This window comes from Scomber japonicus, chromosome 14, assembly GCF_027409825.1.
Source record: "Scomber japonicus isolate fScoJap1 chromosome 14, fScoJap1.pri, whole genome shotgun sequence".
Classification (NCBI taxonomy): domain Eukaryota; kingdom Metazoa; phylum Chordata; class Actinopteri; order Scombriformes; family Scombridae; genus Scomber; species Scomber japonicus.
Genome location: NC_070591.1, coordinates 8,818,521 through 8,832,491, shown reverse-complemented (window position 1 = coordinate 8,832,491; position 13,971 = coordinate 8,818,521). Strand labels below are relative to the sequence as shown.

General features: G+C 37.1%; 1 protein-coding gene across 1 annotated transcript; it reads left to right on the top strand.

Moving 5' to 3' along the window:
* Positions 1-2,258: 2,258 nt before the first annotated feature.
* ciao2b (cytosolic iron-sulfur assembly component 2B) lies at positions 2,259-5,305 on the top strand. The gene is made up of 5 exons (XM_053332929.1): positions 2,259-2,497; positions 3,863-3,940; positions 4,375-4,500; positions 4,587-4,632; positions 4,744-5,305. Exons 1-5 carry the CDS (start codon positions 2,369-2,371, stop codon positions 4,842-4,844), a joined length of 480 nt encoding a protein of 159 aa, XP_053188904.1. The 5' UTR covers positions 2,259-2,368; the 3' UTR covers positions 4,845-5,305.
* Positions 5,306-13,971: the final 8,666 nt, after the last annotated feature.

The window sequence follows — 13,971 nt, the reverse complement described above, 5'->3', positions numbered from 1 at the left end:
ACTTCCATCTTTCATAAAACGATTAAAAAGTTGGTAACTGTGAATCTGTTCATCCAAATTGTCACAATTAGACAAGTATTTCACCCTTTTCCTCTGCTGCTGCCCTTCTGCATGACATTTATATTACTAAATGTCATGTAGGTGTCAGCAGCCATATGCAGCCTCATTATATGCACTTTTTTTTCAAAAGGTGAACGTATCATGTTGAAATGAAGTTTTTCATATTGATCGGCCCTTTTGCATTTCCACTGACTTCAGCAGCTCATTAAGATTCCGTCTTGATGAAATCAGCATTTCAGATGTGGCCGCAGGCTCTGCTGGTGATGAGCTCATCCCTCTAGTACAGGTGAAAAACACATAAGAACTCATGTCATTTTTCCATTAAGGGTTTCTCTCAATTACACTTTTTTATAACTGAAACATGACACTTGGGACATTATATGCCCATATTTTAATCTACAATATATTGCTGTATTAGATGGAACAGTATATTTTAACCAAAATAAATCAATGGCTTCTTGAAGGAGTTATATGTGAATACTGAATGCCTTAACATGAAATTATAGGAGAGTAGCAGACATCCGCAAAATAATTATGTTTTAAGTTTTTAGAAAAAGTGATTAATTGTTTATAAGAACACATGAAGAACTGGAAGCTAGTGGGAAGATGTCACAAATTCACCTAAACCCCCTACCTGTGTTCACTTTTACTGTAGCTGTAGACAAATTACCGGCAGGGGAGACACACCAGTAACAATGGAGCTTCTCAGGAGAGTGTTTTCTCTCATTTGGTCCTTTACATAACTGTCTGGCTCAGAGGGCACTCACTGATTTCAATTGTATGTCGGTTTCTTTATTACAAGATGATCGTCTGAGCTTAATGTTTATTAGTTTATAGCTGTTGCCCAGCCCTAATTTCATCCTCACACTTTTATCTATTTCTATTTTTAGAACAAATGGGGTCCTTTCCCCATTAAGTGCTATGGGATGGTACGGGGTACAGTGGGAATGTGTTAAAAGAAGGAGCTATAAGTTAGGTCTGAGAGGTCTGATTGAGACTGATGTGTATGAAATGAAAGTAACTATTCTGTTTTGTTTTGTTTTTTTGTTGTTGATGTTGTTGCCATGGTGTTGCAAAGGAAAACCAATTACTCATGACATCATGCCAGTTTAACAGGTTGATTAATTTTGACCCAAACTCCTGGCTTTTGGGAGATAATTTTATCCTTTGTCAGTGTAATAAACTTGAAGGTGCTGTTGTTGAAGGATAAAATAGGCCATTCCTGACATCTGCTGGACAAATAAGGGAAACACAAAGCATATATATTGTGCTCATATTTAAATCATGCATATATTGAACATCAATCAGCTGCTTCTGTGCAAAATAATCTGAAAAACTAAAGACATGATGTTGTTGAAATTGCCTATTTTTCTTAAGACGTCAATTTAACCATTTCATGCATCGTGGTCACTGCAGTGGACAGCTATTCGAAAGCTGTTTTCTTATGTGTGAAAGGATTTTGATGGCATAGTTACACTTAAGTCAGCACAGCAGGAGTAATACAGTAATGTTTTTTGTGGTAGGATCAGTTGATTTATGTTATTGTAATGTAATGTTTTATCATTTGATAAAAGAGAAAATGAAGGGTTTTTTTCATGCCTAAAGAGAAATGAAAAAAACTAAATGGGAAAAAAATCCTGACTGAGGTTATCATAATTCATGCATGAAAGGGTTTAAATTAGTTTAGACACCTGATTAATTAGACACCCCTGATCTATAGCAGTGGCGGTTCTAGGGTCAGACCTTTCAGGGGGCTCAGCTCCTGCCTCCTGATGATAATTTGACATACAGTGCCCTGCAAGTGTTCAAACCACCTGCTAAATTACTCATTTCAGTAGATAACGTAAAATACAACAAGAAATAGTAATACATAATAGAGTGGTCTACTATAATGTATAATAATAATAATAATGGTTCAGAGTAAACAGATGACAGATTTCTACAGAGAGGACTGTAAGATAGTTAATGAATCATAGGAAAGATTATATTAATGACAGAAGTATCTAAAGTACATTAAACCTGTTAAAATAAAACCATTTGAACCTATAGCATAAGTGTTTGTCCCATTTCTAACAGACAGGCTCACAAAATAACTAAAGTTGTGTAAAGCAATAGTAAAGAGAGTGTACTGTCCCTTTAAGACGCTTCCTCTCTTCTTCTTGGACTTTCTCGCTTTCCGTTGTTCTCGGAAGTGTTAGTGTTTGTTTTATGCAGGCAGGTTGTGCACTGCAGTGTGAGTTTAGCATTAGCACCACAGACTTCACAGACAGATATTCACAGTGTAACTTGGACTAAAAACATCGTGTAAATGTCAGGAGGAACTCGTCTGGAAAACGCGAACCCGGTCATCTTCCAGCGGTCCGGAGAAAGACTGCTGACTGCTGCAGACGAGGATGAAGACGTGCAAGACCCCATCGACGACAGGGAAATATTTGATATCCTGTTTTTAATACAAGCTAACATGTGGTTCCTATCTTATTTACACTTGTTTTACTATATAATTGTGCTTATTAACTTATCTATCTTGTTATATATTGGTGACAGCAGTCATATGTAGTTATGTTGCATGCTGTTACATCATTATTGTTACTTAACCCTAAAAAGCTACATAGTTACAAATAATAATAATAATAACTTTATTCACATTAGATACAAGTTACAGATTCAAAAAACATAAAAATAAACTAACAAACAAAAAATATATATAAATATTAAATAACAGGAGAGATGATGTCGACGTTGAAGTTATTTCTGATGCGCAGTTAAGAGGAAATTGAATGGGTACTTTCAAAATAAATGATATTAAGAGGCTGATTCTCCGTTTTTTCGCCACTTATACTGAAGAAAGAGTGTTAGATATCATATGAAAAGCTTTAACGCTGTTTACACCCACTTTCAGATTAGTGAAACCTTTATTTTGCTCATGAAAGCAGAATAAAAAGTAAGGCTCATGTTTCTCCATCCAGATTAAAAAACACTAACATTATATTAAGATCTGTCACACTTGGAACTAGATTAACAAGGAAGGTCCAGAGACTCATTAAAATACAGTTTCAGATTTGTGAAACCTTTATTCTATTCGTGAAAACTGAAAATGTTTGATGTGGACTGGATGGGGAAAAGCAGTGGAATCGCCCTTTTTTCATTTTCCACAAACATAAAAAAGGTTTCACAAATATGTCACAATTTCCTGACATTTCAGAGAATTTATAATTTATCAGTTCTCTGAGAAATAACTCACAGATTCATTGATAATTAATATTATAATAATAGGAAATGACCCATCATCAGATCTAACAAAAAAAAACAATCTGGTTTTAGTTTATAGTATTTTTCTCTAAAAGTGTGTTTAAAGACATTGAAAATATTTTTGGTTATTTCGTATTATCTGCATGAAAAGCTTTCATTCAGTTGCATAATAACTTGTTTTATGCTGACACATCCTCCCACAATGAACGTCCAACAGGATGTTTAACTCTATTGTTCAGATGTGAGTGCTGGAATGCAGGTTTGGGTTTACCAAATATGCAAATTGTTTCAGGATCAGTTCTAAAATACAGCTTCCACTTACAATAAATTATGTTAAAAAAAAAAAATAAATAAAGGTCTGTAAAATGAATAGTGTCTCAAATAGTATTCACAACTGATTAATGACAATATAATCTCAGTTCAAATTCTGTCTGTTAAAACTGCTGTTGCATTTGTTGATTGAATAATATTGTGACCATATTACAGTGCAGCTTGAGGCAGATCCAGCGTTGTTTCATCATCATTGTCTTAAATTCTTTAACTAAAGTTACATCTGATCAGATCCATCAACGACCCAGAACACCCCCTGTCTCTGGAGGAGCTCAATGTCGTGGAGCAAATACGAGTCAAAGTAAGTCTCTGTAATTTTGTGTCTTTATGTCATTCTTAATATTGTTTAGAAGATGAAAGGAAAAACGTGGTAATCAATTTTAATAAAACCTTGATTTTCTGCTTTACACAATGTCTCTAACTTTGCTGCTGTTACTTTTCACATAAAATTCTGCATTTATTCTGATAATAAACAAAAATAAATTGGCCTAGTGACGAATACGTTTTGTTGTTTCAAGATTAAAAAATCAATTTTAACTTAATAATATACTAAGTTAATGGTTTTTCCACTTCTTAAATACAGCAGGCCACCTATAAATGTCTTCCTGTTTTTAATTAGTCTTAAGTTATTAGAGTAGGAATAATACTGTCACATTTTAACAGTAAATCAGTTTTTAATAATACCTATTATTTATCTAATCCCCTTCTTTCTGTTTCTGTTTCTGTGTTGCTCAGGTGAACGATACAGAGAGCACCGTGGGTATCGAGTTCACACCCACCATCCCCCACTGCAGCATGGCAACCCTCATCGGCCTGTCAATCAAAGTCAAGCTGCTTCGCTCCCTGCCAGACAGGTTCAAAGTATGTCATCTCCTTTCATTTTTCATTAATTGATATGAACAACTTATCAGACATCTTGTCTAAATACAGTATGTGTTTCTACTCAGATTGACGTTCACATCACTCCAGGGACTCACGCCTCGGAGGAAGCAGGTAGGATGATGTTTTCCATATAATGTAATATGTACAGCTTATATCTCCTGTTTGGTTTAATTTGTTTTGTGACTTTCTTCATATGTTCTTTTCATTGTGTTGTGTGTGCAGTGAACAAACAGCTGGCAGACAAAGAGAGAGTTGCAGCAGCTTTGGAGAACTCTTCGCTACTGGAGGTGGTCAACCAGTGTCTGACGGCCAGGAGCATCTGAGCAGCTACTCAGCTTTGACTATTTGATATTTGGCACCTGAAATATATCTGTCTGACCAACTATCACCATATAAATGAAGTGAATAGCTGCAGCTGGTAGACACAGATGCAGCACAAAGAAAGATAGTCAAGATCACTGAGTTTACTGTGTTTCTTGGAGGAATGTATAGGGAATCCCATTTCCAAGAGAATAAACTAAATATCATTTAGACCAGTTTGGACAAAGCAGAGAAATGAATTCTTCTATCTGTGAATTTTGGGGTCATCAGTGTGAAAAAGTTGAGAAACTACCTGTTGATTTAAATAATGCAATTTGAATTGTAACAAAAAGGATTGAATCATAATTGGAGTTTGTCCTCAACATCTCCTGAAAATCTGCAGTAACAATCCCCATGTGTATAATATTAATGCTTTTTAGATTTTATTAAAAGTATGCATATTAGTAATAAAAGATAAATGATACAGATATTTGTGGGTAGTTTTTCTTTGTTGTACTTTTTTTTATTTATAATGCGCTTTTACAAGTGCTCAAAGACGCTTACAAGTAAAAAAAAAAAAAAAGACAAAATGAAAAGAACAAACGATATAGAAGGTTAAGAAGACAAAATTCCTTCATTCCTCACTTCCTTCCATCCTTTCTTGCTTCCTTCCTTCCTCCTTTCCTTCTCTCCTTCCTTCCTTCCTTGCCCTCCCTCCCTCCTTACTCCTTTCCTTTCTTCCTTCCTTCCTTCCTTACTCCTTTCCTTCGTCCCTTCTCTCCTTCCTTCCTTCCTTCCTCCCTCCCTTCCCTCCTTCCTCCCTTCTCTCCTTACTCCCTTCCTTCCTCCTTTCCTTCCTTGACCCGAGGACAACAGGAGGGTTAAATATTCATAAACACACACTCAAGGCCTGAGCTGTTTTTTTAAAGGAACTAGGTTTTTTCCTTTTTAACACACTATTAACATTTTACAACTACTCTTCAGTAAGTGTACAATACTGAAATTTAGCATCAAGTTTAAATGATGAACCATGAAAAGTCAGACATTTAAATCAAGTCACTGCTGGCACTTCATTTCAAGTGGTAATAAAAACGACTAATTTGTGGACAAGAAAATATTGCAAAAGTAAGATTAACTGTAGTGTAGTGTCCATGTAAAACCAGCAGGAGGTGCTCTTGTCCTGTACCTGCAGATCCAGCTAGGCAGAGCTATTTTGAAGTTTCTGTCCCTCAGATTTTAGGAGGCTATTTGGCAGAACAAACAGCTCAGATGCATCCAACATGCCTGTCCACCCACTCACGCCTCAATGAGGAAACTAATACTGTCACAAATCTTTCATACAGTAACTAAACAACATGTCTAAATGGTGTACGCCATAATGTATGATGCCAACTCTCACAGAGGTCACTTTTTTCACATTATTTATGAGATGGTTGACTTGCAGAAGCCTAATTGTAGGAAACCACTGTAGAAATAACAGAAAGTATCATGATAATAAAGATAAGCTGTCATCCAGCTCTTGTTTGGGGGGTTGCATGCATTTATTATAAGTCGCTTTGCACAGAAATGTCTGCAAAATGCATGGAATCCAATGCAGTTTTTAAGGATGTATGGAAATATCCCAATGAACACATCATTTATTGTGTAACTTCCACTGTGTGATGATTATGTAAACCCTCTGTTAACAGTCCTGACACTGAGTGAGTTATTTGATGCCACTCATCACAAAAACCACAAACTTAATGATTCTGGACATCAAAGACATTCTTTAACCCTATTTCAAGTATTAGCCTCTATTAAATATATAAAACATATAAAATATTAAATAATGAAAGTATGTCTTTTTAGAGTTTTGGTGACACCAGAAGGGATTATAAAACATACTTAACATACAATACATTAACTTACCAATGAGTGACACACACACACACACACACACACACACACACACACACACACACACACACACACACACACACACACACACACACACACACACACACACACACTGTCAAGCCTATACAATAACATTACAGGCATATTTGTTTGGGGGCCTAATTGTTGTTCCTTAGGCCAGACCAATATAAATTTTTCCCCTCTTGTTCCACATCTGGAAACATTGCGTCACTCCTAAAACCCCGGATAAAGACCCAGCTGCACAGCTGCATTAGCCAAATCCAGAGCCGTGCATACGCAGAGTTTAGTCAACCAAACAAGTCACCAGAGGAAGTAGCAAGAAGCAGCTCAGGAAGCCAGCAGAGCTATTTATAAAGTGCATCTATGTGTACTATGTACCTACAGTAATCTGTAGTTTAGAATAGCAGAAAACCACAGTTTCAAGACAGAGCAGGGGTCATGGAGGATTATCTCACGGCCATCAATTGAACCGTTTTAAAGAAGCCAGGAATAGCTGACAGTGTTTCTAAATAATATATAAGAACATTTAAATTTACAGCTATGTAGTTCAGCCAAGAAAACAATATTCTACAGCTGCTTTCATATTTAATGAGATTGCAGGTGGAGTGTTTGTCATTGGAAATATTAGCCAGGTAGATTTCTGTAAAACAACTAAACCCTAATTTGATAAAAGTGTTCAGTGTTAGATGATGACAGTGGCATGCTAGAGTATTAGAGCAGCTTTTATGATTATGTATTACTGCTGACTGTTATGTATTGTGTACTCTGTATTTGCTCTGTGGAGCAAATGTCAAACACAACGCTTATCAATGTGTCCAGTGTCAGAGATGTTTGTATTAGTCATGGTGTGATTTAATTAACTTGATGGCCTGTGGTGTCAGTACATTATAGGTTCATAATTATTCAAGTCTGTCTTAAAGCAACAGTCAGAAGTCAAGTAAACATTCAAACAGGTTTTTTTTCTTGCTGTAATTATTCCTTCTGTTCATACTGACCATTAGAAAATCCCTTCATTATAGCACTTACAATGTAAGAGATAGGGACCAAAAGTCAGCTGCCTTCTGTGCAAACATATATTTAAATGTTAATCTGAAGCTAATATGAAGATTCAACTGTCCACATGAGTCAAATCAAGTATAAATATGTTTCAATGTTACAGTCTTTTTAGTGCTAAAGTCACTCTTTTGTTCCTATACTTCAACAAAGCTCAACAGGGGAAACACAAAGAGGAAATGTGATCCTAAAAAAAGACTGTAAATGTGGCAGATATCAACTTGGTGACTAATTCAGACTGCTGGAGACTCATATAAGCTTCACATCAACTTTTAAATAAGGACTGTGTGTGTGTGGACTGTGGATTTTTTTGCCTCTATTACTTCCATTGAAAGCACATTTGAAAGAGATCTTTAAATAGCCGGTATGAACAGTAGTTTGCTGCGTGGGAAACAAAAAGCCTCTCAGTGAGCTTTGTATTATTTATAGTCATCATCATCTAGCCGTCGTAAATGCTCTGTGTTGTCGGCATGATAAATCTCCTCCTCCTCCTCCTCCTTGAGAGACATTGACACAACCCAGTACTTGCACGGCTCTGGATGAGGCCAGTTTAGCTGGCCTGCCCGCCTGCCTGCCAGACCTCTGCAGACTTCAGGATTGGCTGCACAGAAGGACTTCAGCGCCAGCCACAGCATAGCGACGGTCGATGGGAGATTATTATCCGTGCACAATACTTCACACTTACAGAGGTACGTTAAGCAAACATCACCTTAAGTTTGGGTGTAAGTTTTGTGTGTTTGTGACTGTGCGCTTGTGTGGAAAATAGTCTAATTGAAGTGGAAACCGTGAGACCCCGAGCTCGGTTTACAAGCAAAAAAGAAGTTGTCATCCTCCGGGAAGGCAGCTGGGAATGATTCCAGTAGTGATGGCTGTTTACTGTTTACTTGACCGTCTAAAGAAGCGTTTAGTCGGGTTAAAACGTCTTATGCAAAGTAGCACAAGGCTCTACCAGAGGTTTGGCAACAGGCCATGGGTTGTTCTTTCTTCTACCCTCAAATGATGTGTCAATGTGAGACTTGTAGGCTATTAAATGGTTCTTTTCTTCTTCTTCTTCTTTTTAAAAAACTCCCAGTGTTTCCATGGATTAGTCTGCTGCATGTCTCATACAGTCCAGCATGTGTTTAGAGCTGCTGTGTGAGAGGAGAGTGAGGAAAAAGCTGAGAGAGTTTTTGGGGGCTGCAGTGTTTTGACATATTTGGGTTTTGTTTTCAAAGAGCTTTGTAGGGAGCACTGGTAGGGACACACACACACACACACACACACACATACATACATGAACACACATACATACACAAAGATATGCTTTTGACTTCAGCTGGACCTATCATCCACATCATTAAATGCCACAAAGTCAGAAAGCTGAAGAGAAAAAGAAGAGGGGGGAAGAAAAAAAAAAAAAAAAAAAAGGAATTTGAATGTGTGCATGTGTTTGTTCGCAACCAGTTTGACAGAATGCCATATGGCTGTAAGGACTCACTCTGCATGCACTCTCTCTCACACACACATAGACAGACAGAGAGACACATACACACTCCTAAGGCTGAGCTATTTCTGTAAACATTTAGTTTATAAAAAGGATGACTTGCTTTTGAATGAAGGAATGCTGAGTAAACATACATCCATGCAGCTCTGATCTGATGGGATGCAGTGTAAATGAAAGTGCTTTCCACAGCTAAAAGGCCCGTGCAAGTAACTGTCTTAAGAAGCGGTTTTTGCAGAGAGATACTGTAGCTGGAATTTCTTGGCCCCGTTTTTAAAGGTTATGATTCATTTCAGTGGTTCACGTTGAACAGATTATTTAATTTGAACAGGATTTCCTCAGAAGTGCTTTGATTACTTCTCTGGGTGTACCTCTCTTACTTCTTTTGAATATGTTGTCCTCTTGCTGGTTGGATGGTTTATGGGAGATGCAATCATGCCACATGCAAGTCTAGGGCAAGTCGATATGGTTGAAATGAATCTATGCAAAGTAGTGTTTTTATGTTATTGGTGTAGGCTTACTATTTATCACAATAATGGCTGTAAATGTACTGTAGGCAAAATCCCATAAAATGATGATGATAAAAACTGATATTGAGCATGCAGGCATTACATTCCACAGACTTTTATTAGCTTAACTCAAATAGCTGTGAGTCCAGGCATAATCATATTACCCACAAATAGAATTACACAGAAATTTAATAAACTGTAGTGTTGATTTTGCATTATAGCTCTCATCATGAGGAAGTCTGCTATGCACCCTTAAAAAATCTTAAATCTTCCCCACCTTTAAAAAAATAAATACATTAAATCTAGTTTTTCCCCAAAGGATCACAGTACCAAGATGCCCTCTGCATCACTTATAGCACAATAACTTAACGCTACATGTGCATGTGTAGATGTTTGTGGAGGAATATTAATTTGGGAGCTTTCTGTGTGCACATTTTGTACAGTCCAAATCAAAACATATTCAATATCCGCTTGATATAATTTCATTGATCCGTCTCAGGCTCTTCCCATTTAGTGAAATTAGTAGGTGAAGGATTATGTGTATATTTATGTGACCTCTTCCTCTAAGTCAGTGTTACTTGTCTGTATGTTTCTGGATTAGTGTCATTTTTTTCCTCTTGTTAAAAGTGGACCCACTCTCATAAATCCTCTGAAGGTCTCACTTTGCTTTGTTCAAACAGCAACTCCTTCAAGATTTTATAGCTGCTAGATATGCTCCAAGACACTCAGTGTATTAAAGTAAATGGCTGCAATGGATACACCTCTATACTATAGTGCCTGAGAGCAGAGCAAAGGACTTTACAATACCTCATATTCACCTACACACACACACACACACACACACACACACACACACACACACACTTATTCATCAGAAACAGTTTTAGATTCACAGTTATCTGACCTGTTGACAGGAAGAAACAGAAGGGGCTGAAGTCATTTTTTCCACAAGAAGATGGAAATAACAACTAATTTCACTCGATGACCAAATTGAAACTTCTTGTTCTTAAAGTTTCAAGTGGGCCGGTTTTGGTTTGGCTCTCAGGATCCCTCACAGTTTTGGTGGTTCGTCACCTGCTGTCCTCACATCAGCTCAATTCAGATTTTCCATGTTCCCTAATTTGAATTTTTGACCGTGAGGGCTTAAAACATACACCATATTATAAACCTATGGGCCTGCTACTATAACGATTCTCATTGTTAGTTATTCGTCTTTTTTAATGTTTTTTAATGAATTATTTAGTCTTTCTAGTTTAAGATTTAATCCTAATCTCACAGAATCTTATATATATTAAGACATGTCAATTAAGCAACTCATCATGTCAACACTAGACAATAGTCACTGATGCTTCTCTACAATCTTTTATAACATACAATGTGAGTGAAAGAAAGCAGTTTTCTTCTGTTTCTTGTTAATATAAGATGATATAATATTTGTTAAATACATAATATAATAAAATGTTCTCGTCTACGTAGGTTCCTTCATATTTGAGACTAAGCAAGTTCTAGGGTTGGCTCAGCTGTCCCTGAAGAGAAGCAGCAGCAGCACAGCACACTGGCTGTTCACTCATTCTTGGATCCCATCAGTATATCATGGCTTTCATCAAAACTTTAAACGGTTGATGTTTTGGTTGTAGCACAGCAGAGAAGAGCCTTGTTCCTGAGCTCACGTTGTCTCAGGTTGCCCTCTCATTCATGTGCTTTGTTACAGAACTAGTTTTAGTTCATTGTAGCTCTGAGTTTTTGGCATTCCTCAGGAGGACAGTGGGTTGAACCCAGCGGTGTTTAGGAAGTGAAGGGGTGGTTAAATCTCCCCGCTCTTCTATGTATTCAAATGTGTCTTGTGTCCTCTGTAGAAATGCATTCTCAGAACCTCTCATCATTTCCTGCTGTGCATTCAGAGATAAAGAACCATGTGAGAAGACTTGCAACACTGTTTTGCAATATAATTCATATTTCTTGCAATCAGAGGGTACATGTGCATTTGTTTAGTGGGTGGGGGGGATTAGTAGAAACATGCAGTGCAACCCTGTGCTGTGTTTGTGTGTTCAGCTCTGTTTCCTGTGTGAAGCATGTGATCCTGGCATCTCTCTGTCCATCCAACACTGAACTCATGACCATGTGCCTCATGTGTTGTACGAATGCAGCAAGCCAAAATCATCAACAGCCACAGTCATGATTTTTAAATGGGGGGGGGGGGGGAGGATGTGTGTGGTAATTCAACAACACTAGATATAAAAGCAAAGTGGAGGTTGTTGTTTTACTCATTTTTATTTACTCTGCCACCACGTTGGCAACATGAGCAATCAAAAAAATCTTTAAAAATTGGCATAAAAGCAGCATCAGCTTTGCTAAAATGTTCATTTTATATTTTTGTTTTTTTACTGAAAGTAAGACTGAATGCTCCTGAAAATGTCAAATGGTGTAACCACAAAATAATGATACATATTAAAAATTGTATCCACCTACAGTGTATTACATTTAATGTCATATTTAGAACAATTGTATTCCATTATTTTATTTAATATAAAAATGGTGTTTTATTGGGAAGTTTAATTATTTGGTACAATGTTTTTATGGTTACACCACTTAGACATTTTTGCCATAATTCTCTAATATATTCTCTCAAAATGGATTAAAAGCAGAAATTTGTTTCTGGGTCCCCAAAAAATAATGTGTGCAGGGTATTCATCAGTTTATTTTCACATTTTAACCCCTTTTTAAATTTGACTAAACCACATGGACACAAAAAACATTGACCTGTATATTATGATCATAGCCGAAAAGGTCCATTTTGCTTCCACAGTCCGAAGTTGACCCAAAGCATGTGTACTGGGTTTTGGGAAACATTGAATTTGAGTGGGAGTATATCAGTAAAACAAATTAAGTGAAAAGTGAAAAGCTTCAAGTATAGGCAGAGGACATTTTTCACAGTGTGTCATTTGGTATTTGTATTAGACCTTGTATATGTCACAGTAGATTTTCACACAGTGGCAGTTCATGAATGACATTTAGTGATATTCCTCCTTGTCCCACATTATATGAGTCATATGTGGTGTGATGTGTGATCACAAAGCATCTAAAGTGGCTGAGTGGCCCGCAGGCGGACTGCACTAATATTCATGTGACTGTGTGACATACAGCATGGGGAACGAGTCATATCTCTTCTTCTCCTCCTCTTCCTTCATTAACTGTCTGAAGTTGTTTTTAAGCTAATGAATCTCATGACTGTGTTTGCTCTTCGGGATCTGTATTAGTGACGGTCACATTTCACATTTCAGATCCTGTGGTAAGATGAGAAAACATAAGGAAACTAATAATGACCCAGATGACATTGCTTCATGCAGTCTGTTGAGACACCAGATAGCTTGAGTTGAGACACCAGGCTGCAGTGTGGCTGTGACTGTGGAAACATTTAAAAAGGACTCCAATGCAATGATGATACTGTAATGTTTTTGGACTTCTTGCATGGTTAAGAATCCATTTGGTGAAGCTTTTAATGTCAATTTTTGTCTTGTTAAAATTGTAAAAGGTGTTGATTCAACTCATTAAGGCCATGTCATCATCATTTTTGATATTTTCCCCCTTTGTACGATACATAATGGTGCAGTGTTTGCAACTGATGCATTAGCATTTTTTGTTAGCAACCTTATGGCCCCTTTGTGCCACTGCGAGTTTCCTTTTGTTTCCCTGAAAACTCATACATGAATGATGATGGTGATGTCATACTTCTATGAAAGCAACAGCTTGGCATTTTGGGAAATTTGCTCATTCGCTTTCCGGCAGAGTGCTACATGAGAATATTTACTGCTCCCATATCTGTCTATTAAATATGAAGCAGCAGCCGGTAGCCCATCTTAGCTTTAAAGCTTCAGACTGGAAACAAGGAAACATCGTACCACCTCCCAGAACCTCTAAAGCACACTAACTAACAGGCGATATCTCGTTAGTTTTTTTTCCATACGAAAACCAAAGTGTGAATATTAGTCACTGTTTTACTGGGAGAAATGAGGCCGATATCAATGTTCTCATCTAACTTTAAACCAGAAAGTGGAAATGTTGAACTATTAATTTGAAGAAGACTTAATAATTGATAATCAGTTGAATATGACTGACAGATTTTAGTTTAGGGATGCACCAATACCATTACCAATATAGAGTATTGGTCCGATAGTGTGCTCATGTACTCGT

What these genes read in the sequence shown, in the direction of transcription:
- ciao2b (XM_053332929.1), top strand. Translation starts at nt 2,369, where the DNA reads ATGTCAGGAGGAACTCGTCTGGAAAACGCGAACCCGGTCATCTTCCAG. An exon ending in CCCTGCCAGACAGGTTCAAA is followed by an intron (nt 4,501 to 4,586) that starts GTATGTCATCTC and finishes GTTTCTACTCAG; the next exon opens with ATTGACGTTCACATCACTCC. An exon ending in TCACGCCTCGGAGGAAGCAG is followed by an intron (nt 4,633 to 4,743) that starts GTAGGATGATGT and finishes TTGTGTGTGCAG; the next exon opens with TGAACAAACAGCTGGCAGAC.